Raw genomic sequence first — 25819 nt, 5'->3', positions numbered from 1 at the left:
CAATGAAACTGATTCATCTCTAACACCAAAAATTTAAAATTCTAACATAACACAAATAATGACGGATCTTGAACACATAATATGAGTGAGCTAGAGGATTTTAAACAACAGTTTGGATGAGCCGAACTTGATACATATGAATTTTATTTTTATTATTTTTTTTAAAACCTACACTATTGAACGAAAAAGCTGCCTGGGCCTCGACCCGCCTTAGCCCGCACTAAGACCCGCCAATTAGAGGTGCACAAATCGGTTAACCGGTTACTTTGGTAACCGTTTTTTTTTGCGGGAAATAACCGGTTAGACCGATTTTTCGGGTAGGGTAGTAATCGGTTTCGATCAATTAGACCGGACCGGTTAATAACCGGTTTTTAATAAAATAATAATTAAAAAAATCAGTTAACCTGTTCAGTTAACTGGTTTATAACCGGTTTTGAAATCGACAATACATACGGGTTACTGACCGGCGGTTAGAATCGGTTAGAAACCGGTCAACCGGTTTCTGTGTGCACCTCTACCGCCAATGAACACAAATTAATCATCAACGATTAACGATGTCTCATTAAACTTAATAGAACTATTATGAATAAGTTATAATGAAAACGAATCGTAAATCACACCATGAATTCTCACATCATTGCTTATATACAAACGTCTCTTCACCAACTATTTCCAACAGAAAAATATCAGTGTCTTATTAACAACGTTAATAGTGACTTTACTTCCTTCGTTATCAATCTATTCTTAATAGTGACTTTACTTCCTTCGATATCAATCTATTCTTACTTACGGAGTTATGTTATACTCTACTAGTATGAACTCTTCAATTTTCATCACTGTTTAACATGTCATCATTACTAACTTATTATCAACACTAACTTTCCTAATGATAATTAATACATATTCAATGACTAAATCAATTACTAACGTTATACTTGCTAACAACCAACTTTTTTTAACGACAAAAAAAAAACCAGTCACATGTGCGGGTACATCCATTGGCAAAAGGTCACCCAGGCCAATGACCACAGACAACGTTGGTAACCTGGGCCGCCACCAATTTTGGGGGAAACCCGCCGTCTAAAGACCGATTCTGGTAAAACACAAACCCCTAGCCCGCACACGTAATTTTGTCATGAGCACACACAACATTACTAACTTCTAACTACTAACTAATGACTATATTTGCTAGCATCAATAGCTTAATTAATGATAATACCTTTAACAAGAACTTAATTAGTTTATCCTATAAGTCTATAACATGATGCATTGATGATAAGCAAACCCATAAATCTTGTTTTAAATGTTGTCTCGGCCTAGAATACAAGTGTAGGGGTATGGTACTAAACCCGGTTTTACGACCCTAAATTTATTATGTTTGGCTTATTTTATTATATGGACTAATACAATTTTATTGGGCTGAGGGGGTTTTGTGGAGGTAACCCTAACTGGGCTAGGCCCATTAGGGTACCATGATGGTGGCCATGAGGCTCTCTATATAAGGAGGTCTCCACCTCCTTATTAAAGGGTCATGCTCAGTAAGAGCCACCACCATAACCATTTTTGTGTCTGTAAACAAGAGATCCTTGAGATTTCTTAGCAGTCACCTCCACACCCCCAAAAGGCCATTGCAGATCTCAAGCAACCGGAGAAGAAGATCAAGACGTGGTTCGTTCATCTCGACATCCGTGGAAACATCGTCATGGATCAGGTCAGATTCATTTCATGTTTTGACATTGGCGCCATCCGTGGGACGGCAACGAACTACCCTTCGATTTTCATCTCGGTTCTCAGATCTCTCCCAAGAAAAACCCAGATCTGGAAGTTTACAGAAAGAGGCTTCAAGACTTGTTCTATTAAAGCTCAAAAAGATCCATAGATCTAAAAGAGGCTTCCAGATCTGTGCAAAAATGAAGCTGAAAAGGATTTGTAGATCCAAAAAAGAAACTACCTGATTCGGATGATCAAGCCTCCGGATCTGTGATGGTTTTAAATTCTCTCCGCTCCGAGCTTCAGATCTATCTAGATCTGATTTACAGATCTAGATCTGGATTACAGACCTGGATTTTAGGTTTAAAATTACAGTCTAGATTACGGAGACTTCCGCCGCCATGCACGCGCGCCCGCGAATTCTCACTCCGCGGAAACCACCATGTGGGTTTTGCGCAAAAGACCGCCACCATGTGGGTTTTGCGCAGAAGACTGCCACCATGCATGCTCGCCAGCGGGTCACCATTCCGCCGACATGCGTGAGCGCCCGTGGGAACCACCTCAGAAACCACCATGGGGGTTTTGCGCAGAAGACTGCCACCATGCATGCTCGCCAGCGGGTCACCATTCCGCCGACATGCGCGAGCGCCCGTGGAAACCACCGCGGAAACCACCATGTGGGTTTCGCGCAAAAGACTCGCCGCCATGCATGCCCACGCAACTCTCCGCCATGCATGCGCGCCCGCGAGTCACCACTCCGCCACCGTGCATGCGCACTGCCAAGGATCAAGCTTCGCCACCATGCATGCTCGCCAGCGGGTCACCATTCCGCCGACATGCGTGAGCGCCCGTGGGAACCACCGCGGAAACCACCATGGGGGTTTTGCGCAGAAGACTGCCACCATGCATGCTCGCCAGCGGGTCACCATTCCGCCGACATGCGCGAGCGCCCGTGGAAACCACCGCGGAAACCACCATGTGGGTTTCGCGCAAAAGACTCGCCGCCATGCATGCCCACGCAACTCTCCGCCATGCATGCGCGCCCGCGAGTCACCATTCCGCCACCGTGCATGCGCACTGCCAAGGATCAAGCTTCGCCACCATGCATGCTCGCCAGCGGATCACCATTCCGCCGACATGCGTGAGCGCCCGTGGGAACCACCGCGGAAACCACCATGGGGGTTTTGCGCAGAAGACTGCCACCATGCATGCTCGCCAGCGGGTCACCATTCCGCCGACATGCGCGAGCGCCCGTGGAAACCACCGCGGAAACCACCATGTGGGTTTCGCGCAAAAGACTCGCCGCCATGCATGCCCACGCAACTCTCCGCCATGCATGCGCGCCCGCGAGTCACCACTCCGCCACCGTGCATGCGCACTGCCAAGGATCAAGCTTCGCCACCATGCATGCACGCCCGCGAGTCACGACTCCGCCGCCATGCATGTGCAAGCCTGATTTTGATTTTTGCATACATGTTTCACACTTCCTTTTATTAATTTGAGCAATATGACAACATTATATTGACATCAAACTAAAAATAAAACGAAGTAAAACATACATGCGCGAGCTTCAAGCTCAGACGCGTTGACGAGTTTTAACTCTAAAACGTCAGGGCCTTAGCCCAATAATATGAGCCTTAGCTCAAATTACTCATAGCATCTATCCCACGTATTGCGCAGCTGGACCATAACATACCTAAGCACAACTAAGGCAAAGCACATGCCATAACATAGTTGTTGAGGTTTCAGGTCGGGGCCGCGCATGGGATTATAATGGATATAGGCAGAGTAACACATACTGACACGTAAAGGCTAAAAAACTCATTCATAATTCCCTATAATAAAGGCACGATAACGTCGCGCAAAAGAGGAATAACGAAATGCCAAGGCGCGTGTCAGCATATTCAAAATATCGCAAAATAGCTTGAAATATGACAACTATTAAGGGGTACTTAATAATTTCCTTACAACATTGTTCAAATTTCAATGTGTAAGCATACCTTATATTCAACAAGCACACGCGCGCGCCAGCGCGCATGCGCCACCATGGTTCGATGTACCGCCATCACGCATGCGCCACCGCGATTCAATACATCGCCATGAAGCAGCAGCGCGTCACCACGGATCACGATGCGTCGTCACGGGTCAATAATCCGCCACCAAACATGCGCACAGTCGCGGATTAACATTCCGTCGACATATCATTCGCGCCACGACAACTGAACCTCGCCACCGCGTAAGGTCTTTGCGCCACCACGCGTACACGCCACCGCGGATAACCATCTGGCCGCCATGGTGCATCCCACCATGCATGAGTGCCACCGCCATGAAGCAGCAGCGCGCCATCACACATGCGCGCTGGCGCCGAGCACCGCACCACCGCGATCCAACACCAACCAACCACGTGCATTGACGATTCGTTTTAACCAAAGGGATGGAATTGCGCGCAACGCGCGTGCAAGAAAAGAAAAGGAAAAAACAAGCCCTATTGAAAAAGCAAACTAGTCTAATACCTATATTATCTCGCTCGCGCGAGACAAGACATGTTAGACTGGGGGGGCTTGAAGGGGGTATGCACCCGCCTTAACATCGAGCGGGGCGGGTCAACCCACAAAATATAGACGAGGCTTAAAATCAGGATGTCATGAAGACACAAAGCCAAAACCTATGCGCGTGGCGCATATCACATATGCTCACGCATCACATATGCTCACGCATCACGTATGCTCACGCGTATCATATGCTCACGCATCACATATTCTCACGCATCACGTATGCTCACGCGTATCATATGCTCACGCATCACATATGCTCACGCATCACGTATGCTCACGCGTATCATATGCTCACGCATCACATATGCTCACGCATCACATATGCCCACGCATCACGTATGCTCACGCATATCATATGCTCACGCATCACGTATGCTCACGCATATCATATGCTCACGCATCACGTATGCTCACGCATATCATATGCTCACGCATCACGTATGCTCACGCATCACATATGATCACGCATATCATATGCTAACGCATCACATATGCTCACGCATCACGTATGCTCACGCATATCACATCTGCGCATGGCGCATATCACATGCTCACGCATATCACATCTGCGCGTGAGAATAAAGGAGACCTTGCGCAGGCCGCGCGTAAGCGACACAACAAATGAGAATTGTCGAATCCAAATCAGGATAAGGACAACCATGATTGTACTCATCAGACGAGACAATAGTCTAATCCAAATCAACAAATGAGTCACTCTCCACTCATCAAGCAACCTTCCAGAAGGTATCTTTTAAGGAATGAAGAATGTGTTGGTGTTGACCGCTGCCAATGAAGGGTGGACAACTCAACAAAAGCCCATGTGCCACCACGTGATGGCACATGGGTCAGGTGAAATACCTTGGTCAGAGAATAATCAATGAAAAAGCACCTGGTGTCCTAAGTACACGTGGCGCGAAGCAATAGGAGGAGGCCAAAAAGGCCATAATTGGGTCTGAGCCCAATCATTGAAAATCCTAATACTATAAATACCACACCACCTCAACAGTTGATCACCACCGTGCATGCGCATCGCTAAACAACACACCGCCATGCATGCGCGCTCAAGCCCGCGCCATGCACGCGCGCACAACCCCGCCATGCATGCGCGCTCAACCCCGCCATGCATGCGCGCTCAACACTCCGCCATGCATGCGCGCTCAACCCCGCCATGCATGCGCGCTCAACACTCCGCCATGCATGCGCGCTCAACCCCGCCATTCATGCGCGCTCAACCCTTCGCCATGCATGCGCGCTCAACTCCCGCCATGCATGCGCGCTCAACTCCGCCATGCATGCGCGCTCAACTCCCCGCCATGCATGCGCGCTCAACTCCCCGCCATGCATGCGCGCTCAACCCCGCCATGCATGCGCGCTCAACTCCCCGCCATGCATGCGCGCTCAACTCCCCGCCATGCATGCGCGCTCAACCCCGCCATGCATGCGCGCTCAACTCCCCGCCATGCATGCGCGCTCAACACCGCCATGCATGCGCGCTCAACTCCCTGCCATGCATGCGCGCTCAACCCTTCACCATACATTCACCGAAAGCTCTCGCATAACGTATGTTAGCCTAATATATCCCAAACGGCCACGCGCCAAACATAAAGGTCGGGAGCCTAATAATATCCCAAACGGCCACGCGCCAAACATAAAGGTCGGGAGCCTAATAATATCCCAAACGGCCACGTGCCAAACATAAAGGTCAGGAGCCCAATAATATCCCACATGGCCACGCGCCAAACATCAAGGTCGGGAGCCTAATAATATCCCACATGGCCACGCGCCAAACATAAAGGTCGGGAGCCTAATAATATGCGCCAAACATAAAGGTCGGGAGCCTAATAATATCCCAAACGGCCACGCGCCAACGTAGGTTGGGCACACCTCATAATTTGCCCGAGGATGGGAACCTTGTAATACATCCACTTTTAGTTGATATGTTTTTGCAGGTTCGGCTACGAGTCGCACAAGCACCTATGACATTATTATTATTATCTGGCCGTTTGTGCCTCCATTATTATTTTGAAGACGAGCCGGGATAGTCATCCTGCGCAGAAGAGGCCCTTGTGGCCCAGTCATTATTATATTATAGCTCGTAAGTCGCCTCGCGCGCAAGCTTAATTATTTTTATAGCTCGTAAGTCGCCTCGAGCGCAAGCTTTATTATTTTTACAGCTCGTAAGCCGCAACTCGCGCATGCTTCATTATTTCTGTAGCTCATAAGCCGCAACTCGCGCATGCTTCATTATTTTTGTAGCTCATAAGCCGCAACTCGCGCATGCTTCATTATTTTTATAGCTCATAAGCCGCAACTCGCGCATGCTTCATTATTTTTATAGCTCGTAAGTCGCCTCGCGCGCAAGCTTTATTATTTTTATAGCTCGTAAGCTGCCTCGCGCGCAAGTTACATTACATTATTATCGAGACGCGCACTCTATCTTTTATCAGGCCCCGCGCCACTATTGTTATGATGCGTGCTATATGTTATTCATGCTAGTGCACCATCATTATCATAAAGACCACAACATGTCACCATCATGGAGAAAACCTCCCAAAACTCAAAGACAATAAAGACAGGGCCGAAGAAAAGGGAAAAAACCGCCTCATGTCCTAACACACCTTATAAAGTCCAGCGCTCCACCTAAACGCTTGCACGCCTAGGAGCAACACTGGACTTGGGGGGCTTGTAGGGGTATGGTACTAAACCCGGTTTTACGACCCTAAATTTATTATGTTTGGCTTATTTTATTATATGGACTAATACAATGTTATTGGGCTGAGGGGGTTTTGTGGAGGTAACCCTAACTGGGCTAGGCCCATTAGGGTACCATGATGGTGGCCATGAGGCTCTCTATATAAGGAGGTCTCCACCTCCTTATTAAAGGGTCATGCTCAGTAAGAGCCACCACCATAACCATTTTTGTGTCTGTAAACAAGAGATCCTTGAGATTTCTTAGCAGTCACCTCCACACCCCCAAAAGGCCATTGCAGATCTCAAGCAACCGGAGAAGAAGATCAAAACGTGGTTCGTTCATCTCGACATCCGTGGAAACATCGTCATGGATCAGGTCAGATTCATTTCATGTTTTGACAACAAGCATCATATAAGTCATTAGTGTAATAAAGATGAGAAACTTATAACATGATAATATGATTTTTTTTCTTTTTTTTTTTTTGAAGCGTGAATTTATTTTTTCTCTGGACTCGAATCCAAGACATTTGAATTTTAAGTAACTTTTTATTTGTATTGTATGTATTTGTCGCTAGGAAATCAACCCCAAAACATGACAAGATGATTAACATATCTAGTTTTGTATATTGGTGATGATGTGTACTTTTGTGTCGGAAAAGGATTGTCGGACCGACACTAAACGCTAAAGTGAAATGATGAACGGTGTTGATGATCACCTTTTTTAAGTGTGGGGTAGGCCCGAACCCATGGGCCCAGCAGCCCAAACCAGGAGAGAAGCCCGAACAGTATATACACATGTAGCCCAAGACAAGCTATAGATTTTCAGTTCTATGCTATAGATTTACGTAACTCTCTTAGAAGTTTTAAATTCTTTTGATTTTATTAAGAAACTTGATTTTCATTTGTTCCAATTATCGTTTTTTGGTCACTGCCGGTCCCAACTAACGAATTGGCTGCTGACAGTCCCAACTATTAACGTATTTGTTTCTAACGTCCGCGACTAACAAAATTCTAACGTTGTTAGTTTCAGTTCGACGGAAAAACGTTTTTGGCCGGTAAACACACATTTTTCCCGAAAACTCAACAGTTTTGTCCCAAACATCATGGTAACTTTGTATCGTACGTTTAGGAACATTTTTCTAGTAAAAGTCTCAATTATTGAGGTTGCCGGAACCCTAGAACCATCGTCGGAATCAGTTGATGGTGCTTAACTAAGTGATGGTGGTTGGTTGGCGGTGAGTCAATTGGTGGTGGTGGCGGTGTTCAGGTGGTGTTTCCGGCAAAAAATTGACTTTCCCGGCGACCTGAAACTAACGGCGTTAGGATTTTGTTAGCCGTGGACCGTTAGAAACAAATACATTAAAAGTTTGAACCATCAGTGACCAATTCATTAGTTGAGACCGGTAATAACCAAAATACAATAATTGGGACCAATAAAAACCAATTTTCCTTTTATTTATAACTTTTAATAATTCAACTTTCTTACAATAAAATGTGATTATTTCAATTCGGCCCATTTCACAACTGGTTTTTTTAAACTTACAAAGTCCTAAACGGCTAAACCCATCACTGATTTTACAAAAACTAATATATCATGCTAATTAATCATATCATGCTATATTATGTCAATCCCGGGGCCCGGAGGTCTTCAACAAAGTGTTGTGTTGGGGGCTTCGGTTTCTAGCATTGTTTTAAATTTAGAAGAAGAAATTGCAAAATCGGTAGGTTTTTCGATTAGGAAAAAGGATTGTAGGATTAGTTTAGAAGGGTCCAAGGAAGGGGTTAAAGGCCCTTTGGTGATCATAGTTGAGATATATGAGTTAACATCTTATTTGAGACTTGTGGAAGTTAAAAAGAAATCAGGAGACAGAAAAGATTATGAAGAGTTTTGTGAAAATGAATTAAGACCGCGTTTGCAGCCTCTAATGTTTTGTCGGGTTCTGGTGAATCATCGTCGAGTTTGGCTTTTGACACCGATGAATCAAGACTAAGGAGTTAAGACTTAAAAATGGTATAATCTTTATTGCATTTTGTTAATCTTTTTAATGCTAAATCACTAATCTTGAATCTGTTTGTTGTTGATCATTTGGCTAATTGGCATCAATTTTCTGGCATTTAAAAAATGATCATATGTATACAAAACAAACACTAATTGATCTAGTGATATAAGTTTATCAAGAATTATAATTCCTTGTGATGAAATGATGGATCATCATCCTTCATCTTTTGGTATCAAGATTGTTTCTTTCACATTTTTTCGCAAAAGTTATGATACTCTACCGTGTCCCCAGACAACAACTTCACCTCAACCATATGCAATGATGGCGCAAACTCGAATATCTCCGCGTCTATGGCTAACTTACCATTTTTTCCTTCTTTTTTCCCTTGCAAAATCAGTGTCCCATCTAACTTCTTCAAAACCCTATAATCTTCCGTCACCGCTACCTCTTCCAACTTTGACATGATTGTGGCTGCTGGTTTAGTCGTCATGAAACGGGATTCTAGTTTCTCGCTTGGAGCTTCGTCCTCAAACAAACCCGAAAGGTTTAATCCATCCGACATTGATATGATATCAAATGCATTCATTGATGTTGGCTTCAACTCAGCGGGTTCTTCTTTCTTGAGTTTTTCAAGATTAGTACTATTAGTTACACTACTTCCACTTGGAATTTGGGATTCTTGTTTGGTGCTTTCAAGATCAAGGTCAAGATCGAGATCAAGATCGATCTCAATGTCCTGTTTGGCTTTGTTCTTCATGGTGATTACATTTGGGATTTTAATCTTTTTGAAACCCTTTTTGAACCAAGAGTGTTGCATAATCTCAGGTGCTGTGATTCTTGTGTTCGGGTTTGTATCAAGAATCCGAAAAAGCAAGCCTTTGACCTCCGGAGAGAACCATTGCGGACACTTAAACGTGCCTTTGCTAATCTTTTTGTACATATTCATCAAATTTGCATCATAAAATGGAAGATAAGCCGCAAGCAGAACAAACAAGATGACTCCACAAGACCAAATATCCGCCTTTACACCATCGTACCCTTTTGTGTTTATAACCTCGGGTGCCACATAAGCCGGTGTCCCACACATTGTATGCAAAAGACCATCTTGCCTCCTGGACTCAAACACCGCGCTCAAACCAAAATCCGAGACTTTAAGTTTCCCTGATTCGTCGATGAGGAGATTCTCAGGCTTGAGATCACGATGACAAACACCACGACTATGACAAAAATCAACGGCAGATATTAACTGTTGAAAATATTTTCTAGCAGCATCCTCTTTGAGCCTTCCTTTTGCAACCTTATCAAAAAGCTCACCCCCTTTAATGTATTCCATCGCGAAGTAAATATTGGTTTTGTTTGCCATCACCTCATAAAGCCGGACCACATTCGGGTGTTTTATAAGCCTCATAACAGAAATCTCGCGTTTGATTTGATTCATCAACCCCGCCTCCATGACCTTTCCTTTGTCAATAATCTTGACCGCGACACTTCGGTTTGTTTTAAGGTTTCGCGCATGATAGACCTTCGCAAATGTGCCATGTCCAAGCAACTTTCCGAGCTCATATCGTTGCATCAAAATGTTTCCTTTTTTGTTTTCCATCTTTCTTTTTGTTCTTTTATTAAAACCTTAAATTAAGAACAGAAAACATGACAGAAAACCTAAAGGAATTCATGGGCATTCAACCAAGGGGATTTTTGCAAGAAGTTAGAAATTATATATGCATGCACATGATCATGATACCTCAAACAAAAGGAACTCTATGGGTCAAATACATATGATTATGTAATTGAATTATATTACTAATTATGGAAATTGAGTAACATGTGGTTTAAGAATTTGTATATAGGAATATAGCACATGAATGGAGGAATTATGAGTGATACATGATTTATCGATTTATTTTTGTATTTGAGCCTCTGAGGAGTTTAAAGATTGTCCAAACTTGACTTTGAAAACAAATAGCTTGTGACATGATTGCATAAAACACTTTTGCACAATGGGGGCGGAGTGGAAGTTAACAAGTAACGGATAAAACGAGGTATTAATTGGACCTTTGAGATTCATTAATATGTATGGGTTTATGGGATTACAGTTAGTGTTTTATTATATTTGGTAATGTCTTAACTAGTAAATTATGTTAGTCTATATAAACCAAGTTATGGTTAATATTATAGAATAGTGTGAGATGCAACCGAGTAGGGTAAATCTAGATGCAACCAAGTTAGTGTTCATTAAAAGTCAGACCGAGTTAGGATTTGAGAGTTGTAATCAGTTTTTAAGATAGATTTTATAATTAATATACACGAGAGTTATTTGTTTATACGTGTTTGATTATCGATTCGGGACTTGAGAGATCAAGTAATGGAAAAATGTCATGAACATAAATAGTCATACAAAATTGTTTTGCATGTTTTAGTTACGTATGAATAATAATAATAATAATAATAATAATAATAATAATAATAATATGTCAACGGTAACTCTATATGTTTTTGCCTAAATCCATGAGTCATGACTCTTCAAACTTGGCCCTACCGAATTAAGCCTCATCCAAAATCTTGAAATTGGGTTTGATATATCATGTATGCATGTCCCACATTGAAGATTTTCGTTGCGTTTTTATGTCATTTTAAACCAAATTGCTATAAATTATAAAATAGTACACAACATTATATTACATAAAAGGTGTAATAAAATGAGTGGAAAATATGGATTTTTGTATATTGTTCAACCCAAATAAATCCTCCGGTTGACACAGTCGAGATAAGGATGAGAAAAAAATGATTAACGGTAACCGAAAAAACCTATCCAACCTACAAACGAATATTCGGATATGTTTATTCTTAAAAACCAAAAATTGCTATTTGCTTTTAAGGTTGTTCTCTATTCCTCTATGGAGAGGCAACATAGCCCCTTTACGTAATTGTCATGTAGAAAACAGGGCTTTGAAGCCCCGTCTTCATAACATACCGATGTTGTTTGTTGTCCCAATATATATTCATGTGTGTGTGAGAGAGAGAGAAAGAGAAGTTGGATGGCACATCTCAGTATCTCACCCTCAGCATCCCTCCCCCCTCCCCCTCCACCTCCACCCCAAATCGCCCCCCTATATCTCCCTTAGCGGTGTTCCTCCCCAACATTGCCCCCAAATCGCCCCCAAGACACCCACAACAAAGAGTCTAATTATGTCTCACTCCAAAACCAAAGCGAGCCACCCCATAAAACCGAATTGCATTAGCTAGGCTTGTTCAAATGTTTATTTTTGAGTTTATTGCTCAAATTCATTATTTTGGTACAAAAGTTTAATGATTAAATTTCATTAATAGGTGCACATAGTTAACAAAAACTTCAGACTGGTTTTAGGATCAGATTCATTATTTTTATATCAAGTGTTTCAAATCCAAGCATTTGAGCTCAAATATAAAATAAAAACCGACTACAATCAAATCAAACCAATTACAGAAAACGAATTAACACAACATTTTTTATGCCAAGTTGCACAGTTTATGATTTGAAAAACCGAGTCTAAAAGTATGATTATAGAATCTGATCATTAAACTTTTGCTTATTTATTTATTTAGTTTATTTTTGGATATTCACTTACGTACATGTCCTATTTTTATCATTAAATCAAAAGAATTTTGATAAATCGAGCCGGGTCGGATCGAATATTCTTTTAAACAAACAATAGAAAACATGCAAGTCGGCCGCCTTTGAATATAAAATAAAACGTTGCCTCTTAATTCTTATAATTAAAATTATTAAAAATATAAGGCAGACGCCCACCTACGAATCCAAGGGTTAAAGGGGTACAGAAAACATGAACATAAATGGTACAAAAAGAGTACATGTCATGTCAGTCACTACTCACTAGTGTGTTCTTCACTCAACTTCAATTTCTCCCATAGTTTCCGATCTATTTAATTCTTTCTTTTTCTAGATTGGATCGATTATATAGGTTTTTATGATGTTTAAGAAATTTACGAGGAATAAATGAATTCGATCATAAGTTTTAACATTTATTTGTTAATCAATCCATATGAGAGGGGAATGAGCACTTATGTGTATTAATTATTCATCGACCAATCCTACACCGCCATCTTATTTTTACCCTTAAGTACCCACAAATTACAAAATCACTTGCAACACCTACTCACATGTGTAATAAATAAGTATTAATTCATTTTAACTATCCAACATTGGCCATGGAATCAATTTCGTGGATAGGGCGAGAATTGCAACAAGTCGTATTGAAGTTCAGGGCGTCGACTATACTTATTGAAGTTTAAGAATATAATCTGCAAATTAGCACAAGCATAAATGACGACTGGTGGTGATAGATGAACGGAGTGTTCGTCATACATTTAAACTCGTTTCAAATTTGAAAATATTAAATGATGGTTTGAATTGAACATTATATAACTTGAATCGACTAAGGCAAAAGAGCAAACTAGTGACCCTATAAGCTATTTTCTTTTTCTCATAATCAATCTTGTTTTGTTAAATAGTTAGTGATCATGGACCATAGACTCATAGAGTGTAGTGGACAGACTATGATAGTTAAATGTAAGACTAGGTATAGTGGACGAGCAATCGAGGGTGTCAAGGGGCGCGACACCGCCTTTGGAGGCGACAAAAGGGGCGATTAGGGGATGTGCAACTAGTTTTTGCCGCCTGCCATATTTGTTATTTTTATTATTATAATAGTTAGTGAGTGTGTGATATATATATGTGTGTGGGGGGGGGGGGGTACAACACCATTACCCTTAAAATAAAAATCTATTCTTTGTTGACTGAGCGTCATATGACGTAAATTATCTTGTTTTATAGCCTCTCTACTACACATATCCTAAATGTTTAGGTTAAATTTGTTTAAAAGATATAAGTTAATGCGATTTAATGATTGATGATAATATACTAGAACTTGACACATATTTTTAAAAAAAAAAAAAGATAGGAAGTACATATATGTTGAATGGGATAAAAGTAAACATTTGACTTCAAACTGTGACTAATATCCAAGGGGGTCGCATATTGTGGAAGTGTGACGGAAGCTCCACATGGGACACCACATGGTCCTTTGTCATGACACGTCTACACCTATGTGGCACTTTGGATGACATCACACCCTTGGAAAACGCCTTTGCCTTTTATCAGAAAATAATACTCCCATTTTTTATGTTTTTAAAATCCATCAAAACTATATATGTAACTAAAAAGTAAAAACCGAAGTTTAAATGTAACCAAAAAGTGAAGATGATACTGTCAACTATAAAACTATAAATAAAATGTATATGCTCTTTCAACTTGTAACTTGTATAATATTCACATGGTTAATGCGTAATCAAATTACACTTTGAATTTGGGTACACATTTGCAGTGTACAATTTACACATACTCACACCATGTAAAATTGTAAACTGATATAACTACGGTGATGTTTGTTTTTGCTTCAAACATCTTCAGGAGAGTAATGTCTGCAGGCGCGCAGACAATCAGCTGTGAAGACAGTTTGTTTTTTTAAAAGAATAAGATCTGCAAACAGCTTATAACTTCTTAAAACAAAAGCTATTGAAACATGCTTCAAACGTCTTCATCCTCCACAACCGGTCGTCCAGCCCTTCCAACCCTAGCCACCGCCTCCGTCGCTCCTCCACTCGCCGGCAGCCATCGCCACCGCCTCTGCTCCTCCAGGTACACTCCTTCTCTTCCTCTCTCCCTTGGTTCCGGTCGCCATAACCACCGCCATACCGCCTCCTGCTCTCTCCCTTGGTTCAGTCGCCATACCGCCGCCATAACCACCGTTCGACCACCTCCGTCGACCCCCCGCTGCTTCATCATTAAACCGTTCGACCACCGCCGTTCGACCACCTCGTTCTGGTGGTTGTGTTTTGGGCTGATTTGGTCTGCTTATATAAATTGAAAGAGTCGAGAAGTTTTATCGTGATTCATACAATCCGTTCAGTTTCTCTCTCAAACATCAATTTTGTTCATCTTCTGTTAATTTAGGGTTTTGATTCTTGAATCCGTTTGTTTTCCAGTTTTAGTCTTTATGATTGTTGTAATCAGTAGATAGATTCTAGTGTACCAGATGTGCTATAAGTGTGTATTTTAGAATTTGATTGTCTGGTTGTTTTTGTTTGAGAGTTGTTGAAGATTTATGAAATTGGTAGTAGTTTTCAGAGATATATGGCAAGATTGGTAGTAGTTTTCAGAGAAGTCAACATATATAAATGATTTCTTTTATTTTGGTCCATAAACTTTCGTCTTTAGGAAAATACATTTTAAGAAAAAAGAGTGTGTCGGTTTATGGTATTTGACCCAAACCACCTTTGATTTGTTTTTGTTAAGCCATTTGTTTTTGTTATGGTATTTGAGTATTGTGAACCCATGATTGTTTTTGTTATGCTATTTGAGTATTGTGAACAAATGATTGTTAAGAATATATATAATTGTAGATGGAAACTAATGATGGTCGACAACAATGGACGGATGACGCAATTAAATGTTTATTAGAAACATGTCTTGAAGAAATTGGGCGGGTAGGTAGAAATGGACAAAGCTTGCGCAGAGAGTCTTGGGTTATATTAGGAAAGAAACTCAAGGAACAATTTCACATGGATTTGAGTCAAAAGCAAATTAGAAATGCTTTTGATACCATGAAATCAAAATATGTAGGATGGTGTTATTTGCGAAACAAGACTGGAAATCTTTACAACCCAGAAACAAACATGTTCACTTTAACACCTCAGGAATGGGAAGATTTTAAGAAGGTGTATATTTCTTTATGTTTTTAGTATTGTGTTATATTTTAGAGTGAAAAGTATAAATTATAGTCCATATTAATTTGGCGCAGGGTCACCCGAGGGCAATGTCATTAAAAACACGTCCGTTGCCTCATCTTGACCTTCACATAGCTTTGTTCGAAGGGCTTAGTGCTACAGGTGGTAATCAATGGACATCTACTCAAACATCTGGAGTTTCGTCATCCCCACATGTCCAAACACTTCAGATACAAGATGGTAGCTTTTGTAATCCGGAAGATGATGATGGAGACTCTCATGAACAAAGCTTTCAAAATGATGATGACGTTCCTTCCAATAATAAGGGTCAAACTTCTAATCATAATGAAGCTAGGCGTAACAAAAAAGCCAAAACCTCTAAAACCACCATTACCCTAGATGATTTAGCGAAAGATATGCAACAAGCACTCAAGCATATGGTGAAAAGCACAGGGCCATCAACTGACGAATGTTATGATAAGTTGAAATTAGTTGGCTTAGAGCCTATAGATCCCTTGTTTTTGGCAGCATTTAACATTTTTGGTCAGTCGATACAAATGAGACAAGCGTGGATGACATTGCCATCAGACCCTGAGGTGTTGAAAGGGTGGATTAAGATGACCGGGACGACATTAGGAATGTTTAAGTAGGGAGAGTGATTTGTAGTATGTCGGTATTTGTAGTGGATGACATTGGTCAGTCGGTATTTGTCTTTTGGTGTGATTTGTAGTATGTCGGTATTTGTAGTGGATGACATTGGTCAGTCGGTATTTGTCTTTTGGTGTGATTTGTAGTATGTGATTCGTATTATATGAACCTTTATTTGCTTTGTATTTTGAACAATTATTGTACTACTTTGAACTATTATGTTTGCAATTAGGCCTTTCTTATATTCAATTTTCAACATAAACATTTTGCTCTTATTCGACATGTTTATCATGGATTATAATCAAAAGTTATTGCTCCTCATTGTGATGTTCTTATATCTTCGATACTTTTGGCCGAGAAATCACAAAAGAAAAAGAGATAACACTTCGGTTATGTCTGGACACCATTTTACTTTAGAGCTGTTGCGTGGGAACAATCAACAAAGCATTAAACTCCTTCGTATGTCACGTGATTCATTTGTTCGACTTTGCACACATTTTAGAGTGAAAGGTTGGTTAAAAGATAGCAAACACATCTCCGTTGAAGAAAAAATGGCTATGTTTCTGATGATGCTCGGTCACAATCAACGGTTTTCCGTTATTAAACGTAGATTTCAACACTCGAAACAAACAATTCATAAGTATTTTCATGAAGTGTTGGCAAAAATGATGGAGTTTGCTAAAGAGGTTATAGTACCAACATCTAATCCAGATACTCCAAGACGTAATAAAAGATTACGAAGAGTTTTTAAGGTACGTCCTAAAAGTCCTATTGTGATCTCTTTCCATGTATATTATTAACGATTAAATTCTATATAAGAAGCGATTGGTGCACTTGATGGAACTTTGATACATGTCATTGTCCCTGTTCATAAACAACATTTGTATAGAGGAAGAGGAAAAGACGAGTGCTATCAAAATGTTTTGGCCATTTGTGACTTCAATATGGTATTTACCTTTCTGGTGGCCGGATGGGAAGGAGTAGCACATGATTCTAGAATATTGTCTGAATCTTTAACAAATGCTAATGCACCATTTCCACTACCTCCTCCGTGTATATATATTACAATCTCAACTTTATTTCTTATATTACATATATAGTTTTGATGCATGCATCGTCTTTTTTAGATAAATATTATCTATGTGATGCTGCGTATGCACACACTCGTGGATTTATGGCACCATATACGGAAAGAGGGTTTAAGCGATGACCTTTTTGATGAATATGATCACCCAAATGTACGTTTTCAAGATGGAGATGAAGATGCACAAGATAATGGTGAAGAAGGAGAAGCTCGACATGGAAGTGCAGCGGATCGTGAATTCATGAGTCAACTTCGAGATCAAATAGCACAACAATTAATGCAAAACAATGTGCTTTGAATTTATTTTATGTTATGTGTTTTTTAAACTTGTTTTTAATATTATAATTTTATGTAACTTGAATGTTAAATAACTTCTATCCAGTGAGATAAGTTTGATAATTTACATATTTTCAGTTTATGCAAACAGTATCAACTTATAAAAACAAACAGTCTTATTTTTTCAGCTTACAGAGCTTCAGACCACATCTTCAGCTGCAGACATAAAAACAGATGAAATCAGCTTACAGACAGTTTATGTCTGCAAAAACAAACAGCACCTACGTCAAATTATATAAGCACTTTGGATTTGGATGGGCGGATTCCATCTTTACTAATTGTCAATTGTAATAATCGCAACCATTAAATTAGTTTTATTAATTGTTTCTTACACTTTTTAAAAGAAGAGATCTAATTTTTATATTTGATCCCTCTCACTAATACAAATTTCATGTTTGGCTCATAATGGATATTTAGTTCTAGTGGCTTGTTTTTACATGCTAGGGCTCGTTTAAACATCTTTAAAATACTATAACTAATTAATGGTGCATTTTTTTTATCAAACTTACGAGTATCTACTTCTAAGTTATATAACTAACTTTTCTCGTTTAATGCATGTCACAGAAACCACTATATTACTTTACTAGTTTAAAACTTGTGTACTATACATGATGCATGATATCAATACATAAATGTTTATAATCATTATTAGATCTTATAAGAGGAAAAAAATATGTTACGTGTACTAATGATTTTAATAAAAAATTCAAAATTATGTAAAAATTAATATTTTTTAGGTTTCAAAAATAAATTAATTACTATTTAATGTACTATGACTTTCTTTCGATTATTAATTGATTAATAATGTATTATGATAAAACTTCAAAGTTTATTAAAATAAAAGATAATTTAAAATAAATGTGTTTTATTTGATATAATTAATTAGTATTTTCGTTAAAAACAAATACCTATTACATAAAACACATAAATATCTAGTTTGTATCGTTGTGACAGTCGAAGATGCGTAATTATATTCCACATACACAAGAAAATATATATTATTTAGAATACTTCCTTTTTCAATAAAAATATTTTAATTTTTTGGATACAAATAATAGTTCAGTTTAAAAGCAACTGCTTAACAAAAAATCAAAATTTATATATGGTATATATACACGTAAAATACAAAAATTAAATAAATATCTAGTTCTAATCATCGTCGGGTAGTTGATGTGTAATTATATTTCACGAAAGCTCTTGATGCAAGCACATACAAAAGTCATTTACAATTGTGATGGCAACAATATCATGAATAACAAAACCGATATCATATCGGTAGATGAGAATACTAAAACTAACTCGTAACGAAACCTAAAACCTTAAAAATATATAGATAATGATGCTTGTTGGGTAATGATACGATACCACCACTCGATATTTTGAGTAAACTCAGTTTCCAATAAATTTTAGATTGGATAACTATTCCATGTAGTGTAGTTGTAGGAAACATGAGTTTCTCAATGGAGACCCAATCTTAAACCCCACTAACAACACTTGAGGGCTCAATGAAGGAAGACTGAGATATTTAGGATCTCTGGTTCGATCCCAAGGACGTCCGAGTTTTACCACAAATATGGTCTGGTTGTGAAGGAAAGTTTATAGCTAATTACCATATTACTAATTTACGCTATCGTAATTCTCTTTTCCATGTTGCTATAAGGACATAATTGTAAAGTTACAATTTTTTTCATATCTTTTCCTTCTAATCTAACTCAAGAATGTAAGTAACTTCTTTTCTTTTATTTTACCTCGTAAAATGTCTTTTAAGTATATAATCTCTTTTCTTTTCTTTCTTTTTCTTGTATTTTAAACCCGATAATGCAATGTTAAGGTCTTCGTATACTGAGTTAGGCCAGTCAACAATGACCATTTGTTATTGGGTGATCTCGTAGATTATACATATACAATTCTCACTTTGTTGGACGTTAAATAAAAAATACACGAAAGATTATCAATATTATTTTCTAGAAAGTTAAAAGAATGCATGTACAATAATATTGTGAACGCTCAATATATATTCAAAAACTTTCAAACAAATTACATAATAGAGAGAGAAAGAGAAAGACTAGAGAAACCATGCAGCAGCATGCATCTTTAGCCAAGCATTTCTTCTAAGTCGAAGCGTGTCACTCATCCATCCTTTCTCTCTCTCTATGTACAATACATGTATCTATATATATATACAACCTCAAAAGCATCGGCCATGTTTAGTAATAATAATAAGAAGAAACCATGAAAAAGACACCAACAGAAGAAAAATTCTCAGATTTTTACGAGAAGTGGGTATGTCAGCTCGAAGAATATCTCAGATTTCTCGTCCAAGATTACACCCACCAGTCCGATTACGAAAATCTGGTCGCTAAAATGACTACTCACCACAAGAACTATTATCGTGTCAAATGGGCAGCTGCCCATGAAGACGTTTGTGCGTTTTTTACTCCGGTATGGCTTACGCCTCTAGAAAACGCGTACCTTTGGGTCACCGGGTGGAAACCGTCCGCGGTGTTCAGATTTGTGGACACGTTAAGGCGGACGGGTACCGGGCTGGTGGACTTGACAGAGGAACAAGTGAAGAGGATTGAGGGGTTAAGGGTGAAGATTAAGATGGAGGAAGAGAAAGTAGAGAGGGAAATGGAACGACAACAAGTCGGGATGGCGGATAGGCGGATGGTGGAGTTGATGACTAGAGGAGGCGGCGGTGGTGGTGATGGTGATGCGGTGGTGGCGTTGTTGAGTGGGTTGGAGAGGATGATGAAAATGGGAGATTGTGTGAGGTTGAAGACATTGAAGGGGTTGTTGGATATGATGAATCCTAAGCAGTGTGTTGAGTTGTTGGCTGCACAATCTATGTTTCATGTTCAGTTAAGGAAGTGGGACAAGAAATTGTGATGTTTTGGTGATTTTGTTATTAAGGTTTTTTTAATTTAAGTGTTAGTGTTAGCAAGTTAATGTTAGTTGTGGTAGCTAGTTGACTTCTTGTGGTTTAATTATTCCAATTTGATTTTCAAATCTTGGGTCTAAAACTAAATATTTTATTATGATCATTATTATTAATTAATTTATATAATGGTTACAAAGTATATAGTTAGACCATCTCCAATGCTAGTCGGTTAGCGACACAAAGGGTTTGAAGCTTCAAAGAGTAACTCAAGGGGTTGTTTCTTCTTGACTATGTCGGGTAGGGTAATGAAGTGGTGTAAACAGGACATGTTTATACCCTTCGTATTCACCTTGGTTGACAATGACTTGCTTGCAAGCCTTGAATTCTCATGACCTCATTGTAGTCCCCCCCCTTCTGGACTGGTCCTTTCCAAACCAATCACTATCTGGTCACCCTTCCGAATTAATCGTTACAAATAATATAGTTAAGACTATCTTCAATGTTAGTCGGTGACCACGCTAAACAATCTGAAGCTTCAAAGAGTAGGGGGGGGGGGTATTTCTGACAACGAATCTGTAAGCTGGGTTGGTTAGTCTCGCCGAAAAAAGAGGGATCTCGCTGCTATGTGACCGCGCTATGGCATGAGAGTTTTGGGTAACTAAAGTAAAAATGGAGAAAGAGTGTGATCTTCAATGTATTTGAACTTACCTCGCCTTGGTTGACAAGGACGTGTTTATACCCTTCGTATTCACCTTGGTTGACATTGACTTGATTGTAAGCCTCAAATCCTCATGACCTCATTGTAGTCTCCTTCTGGACCGGTCCCTTCCGAATCAATCACTATCGTGGTTAATTATTTTGTGGTTTCCGGTCATGTTAAGGACCCCGCATCATTCCAAAATTTCTTTAGTCAAATGCTGGTTTTTTATGTTTCTTTTGACCCTTTCCGGATCAAATTGTAATGTGTGGTGTTATGAATTCTCTAATTTGTTTGTTTCGTCTTTCTAGAGTGTTACCCCTTTAGGATCTATCTGACAACGATTAGCATGGGCTTATTAATTTGTCTATATAAGTCCCCAAAATTAAAATAAATATAGAAAAAAAATGAAAAAAATTGATTATTAGATTAGAGGGGGGGGGGACTTCTTGTTCTTGAAAAAAATGAATATTTCATTTCAAAATAATAAAAAATTTGGGTTCAATATGAAGATAGTCTCCGGCCCATCACTGAATGATAGAAGATGATGTTGGGCTCCTGGACAAATTTAACAAATACATTAAAGACACCAAATTTAAGTGGGTGTTTGGGTCCTTTGATAGACGTGCACAAAAAAACCGGTTCCGGAACCTAACTGGTGGAACCGAACCGGAACCGGTTCCAGTTCCAACCCGGTTGGTACAATACCCGGTTTGGGTATTTTTGTACCCGAAAATCGTACCCGGTTCTCCTATTTGTATGTCAGTATCAGTTCCAACCCGGTTCTTAATTGGAACCGGTTCGGTTCGTACCTGGAAAAACCGGTTCCGACGGGTTTTTTTTGAAGCAAACAAAAGTCAAACTAGCCGTTGGAACCGGTTCCAACGGTAATATAGCCGTTGGAACCGGTTTTTTAGTCACCAATTAGCCGCTGGAACCGGTTCCAACGGTAATATAGCCGTTGGAACCGGTTTTTGAGACAATAGATCCGTTGGAACCGGTTCCAACGGTAATATAGCCGTTGGAACCGGTTTTTAATGCCCAAACCTATATATAACTTGTTTCCGCCACTTGTTTTACCACCAAACTCAAAAACAAACTAAAATACTACTCCTTTAGCAAACCCGTTCCTTTACCCAACCATCCAACTAAAATACTACTCCTTTACTAAAACATAAACGATACTAAACATAACAACTAAAACATAAAAAACAAAGTCCGTCGTTTTAATCCGGGAATACTTATTTTTGGGTTGTAGAGCCGGACGACTCTCCCACTTCCGTTTTTTTAGCTTCCAACCTTCTTTTCTCTCGACAATACTTATTCGTATGTTTTCGTAATGTCGAGTTGGACCCTGCTTTAAGAAACTTCGAGCAATATTTGCAACGTGCCAACTTATGTGAGTCGGTCATGAGACACAAATCGTAATGAACCCAAACATCGGGGCATCTTGTTGTTTCGATCACCATAACAACGTCATCATTAGTTGCCATTTGTTGTCGGTTTAAGGTTAATTGTGGTTTGGAGTGTGTTTTATAGTTTTGGAATTGGTTTAACAAGTACACAAACAAACCTTGCTATTTATAGTAAGAAAATAACCTATTTGTAGTTAAAAAACCGGTTCCAACGGTCAAAAACGACTATATAGCCGTTGGAACCGGTTCCTATTGGCTACAATATTTCAATTTCAAAAAAAACCGGTGGAACCGGTTTTTACGTAAAAACCGGTTCCGGTTCATACCCTACCCGGTTCTTAAAAGTTAGCATATCTGGGCATCGGTTCGGGTCGGGAACCGAACCGGTTCTTGATTGGAACCGGTTCCATTTTACAACCCGGTGTGAAAAAACCGGTTTCGAACCGGTTCGGGTTTTCCAGTTGAACCCGATTTGTGCACGTCCATCCTTTGAGATTGTTTATTTAAGCTTCTTTTTTAACTTATTAAAATTAATAAGTTAATACGGTATTTGGTAAGTTAGAATATTATGAGTCATACGTTAAGAAGTCAGGATATTCTGACTTAGGAATCCCAAACACCCCTTAACATTGACTTCTCAAATTCTCGTCAAACGGGCATGTACTCTATGAGCGAAAATGTTTGCCATGTGTCATCCTTCGGGCGGATGTGCACTCCACGTGGCCTATGCAAACAACACGTGCCACCTTTGAACGAAAACACATGCCACACGAAGTTTAATGTTTCGTCGACGACTGTATGAATATTTCGGCACCTGAATAAAATGTATACATTTTTTAAATTTCCATCTGTGGCTGACGTAAGTGACCCTTTAATTAGAATATTTAAGATCAGACAACCACCCTTCTTGTGAGAAAAAGAAATGTAAGAAAATACTCACTTGTGATGCAAGCACCGGTTCCATACTCATTTATTAAAGAAATTCTCTTCAACATTGTCCGGCTAGTGAGTAAAGGCCAACACTAGAAGATCCGCCCGCATGGGTGCTTGATGGCTAGAATGCGAGATGGTGGCCAAAGAGGGGTTACGATTCATAATTAGTTTTCTGTTTCTTTTATCTTTTTTGTTTTTATTTTATGTTGAGTAAGTTTATGACATTGTATCATGTGTTTATTGGCCTATATATCATATCCATTGTTAAATCATATTAAATTTAGTATTTGAGTAGAATAATAACAATATATAATATTTTAATTATAAATATATTAATTTAAATATAGTCAATGATATTTTCTTTATGTTACACGACCATTAAGGTTTGTAAATTAGTTTACTAACAAATTTCCATTTTATAGCAACACATTATATAAATTCTTATAAATAATTTGATAATGAAAAATTATGTGTGAGGCGTTAGGATGTGGGCGGAAGAACACGGTGTTGGAGAAGAGATACGTGTTTTGATTGATGAATTAAATATATTGTGAGAGCAGACGTTGCGTGTTTGTAAACATTTCTGATGCCAGGAATTGTAAATGATCTTAGTATCATTGGTATTTACCTAGTACTAAAAATGGTAATCATACTGAATGCATATTATATTTATTAAATATTTTGATATTTTATTTAAAAACAATTAAAATCAAACCAAATTACAAACTTGATTTCCGGTTCGGTTCTAAACCAAAACCGAATTCGGTATTTGCTTTTGATTTTGATTTTGTTTTTGTTTTTGTGAATTTGAATTTGGTTTAACGGGTTCATTAGCTCAATACCAAATTCCTTTGTAATAAGTAGCTGAATACCAAAGTCCAAACTATGAACCGATCTGAATTCGGTTTGAATGGCCCATAACCCAGCCTTTGTAACAGCCCAATATCAAATCACCCATAACCTGATTGTGTATTGAAGCTTTGATGTGCTAGGCTTATAAAATTACTTGTTATTGGTATACCCCATGGCCCATACTTTAGCCCACCATATTTTAAATGTACTCAAAACTCTCGGTCCAAATGATAAATATTTTATATTCATATTTATCGTTTTATAAATAGTTTAATACATATTAATGATCTATATTAAAATATTTATAATGATAGCTTCCTTAAACATTATCTTCTAGCTATGGCAGTTAAATCTTAACATATTCTCTCTAGTTGTCTCTTATTATACGTGAAGAAATCCTCTAGACCTATATTGTTTTATAGAACGGCTAACGCAAAGTCTATAAACATATACCTTAAGCTACACCAACGTCGGCTATGGGTGTAGAGCACCCAATCACTTGGTATCAGCATATAAGCACATTTATTGATATTGTTAAACTATCCTTTGATGTTGAGATCTAAACTGATCTAATTACTCGACTTTGCATTATTCATGAAGACAATAAGATTTCAAGTCTAAACATTTATTGTATTGATTGATAAGTTGTTGTGAATACTGATTACAAATAAACCATATTTATAACTATACAATTACTTGTTAGACAAGAATAGGAGAAAAACTAACTCAAAAACCTCCTAGGTTTGTAAGTACAACAACTAGGTCCCCGCACTTACGCAAAATTACACTAACAATTCAATCCTTCACTGTTTTGATATTAGCACTCCTTGAGGCACAATCAGAACCTTTCATTTCTCGAGACGTAGTCACCAACAAATCAAACAATTAAGTTCAAACACATTTAACCCTTCTAGAGAGGCTTAAATCATGATTTTTTTTTTCTTTTTTCGTAAAAGATATACATAACTAGTTTTTCATATACATAACTAGTTTTTTTATTTATCTGTAACAGCAAAAAAATTATCTATATGCATTTTTCTCAAATATATTATCAAAAAAAGTAAGATAACGTGTTGTCCTATTTAGCCTTCCAAATACGAATTATAAAGAAAAATGACAAACAATTGTCATTTTCAGTTAAGAAACTCAAAACTCAATACAAATACTCAACCACGTGGTCCTTTAATTGCAACACTTCTATAGAAGATATTTTCTTATTGTTACCTGTTTAAAC

The 25819-nt window shown here is 38.8% G+C and overlaps 1 protein-coding gene and 1 pseudogene across 1 annotated transcript; one reads left to right on the top strand and one right to left on the bottom strand.

Annotated features, from left to right (window-relative positions):
• Positions 1–9065: 9065 nt before the first annotated feature.
• On the bottom strand, positions 9066–10715 carry LOC143578949 (CBL-interacting protein kinase 5-like). The gene has a single exon (XM_077062389.1). It carries the CDS (start codon positions 10554–10556, stop codon positions 9204–9206), a length of 1353 nt encoding a protein of 450 aa, XP_076918504.1. The 5' UTR covers positions 10557–10715; the 3' UTR covers positions 9066–9203.
• Positions 10716–20039: 9324 nt separating this feature from the next.
• On the top strand, positions 20040–20837 carry LOC143578948 (protein DOG1-like 4 pseudogene; annotated as a pseudogene).
• The last annotated feature ends 4982 nt before the right edge of the window (positions 20838–25819 follow it).

This window comes from Bidens hawaiensis, unplaced genomic scaffold (assembly GCF_021521415.1).
Source record: "Bidens hawaiensis isolate Kalapana, Puna unplaced genomic scaffold, B.hawaiensis_p1.1 tig00029399_1, whole genome shotgun sequence".
Classification (NCBI taxonomy): Eukaryota; Viridiplantae; Streptophyta; class Magnoliopsida; order Asterales; family Asteraceae; genus Bidens; species Bidens hawaiensis.
Note: the sequence above shows the minus strand (reverse complement) of the source record. Positions and strands in the feature narration are given on the sequence as shown.

Bases quoted from the DNA above. Each gene is read 5' to 3' on its own strand.
- LOC143578949 (XM_077062389.1), bottom strand. From the start codon at position 10,556: ATGGAAAACAAAAAAGGAAACATTTTGATGCAACGATATGAGCTCGGA.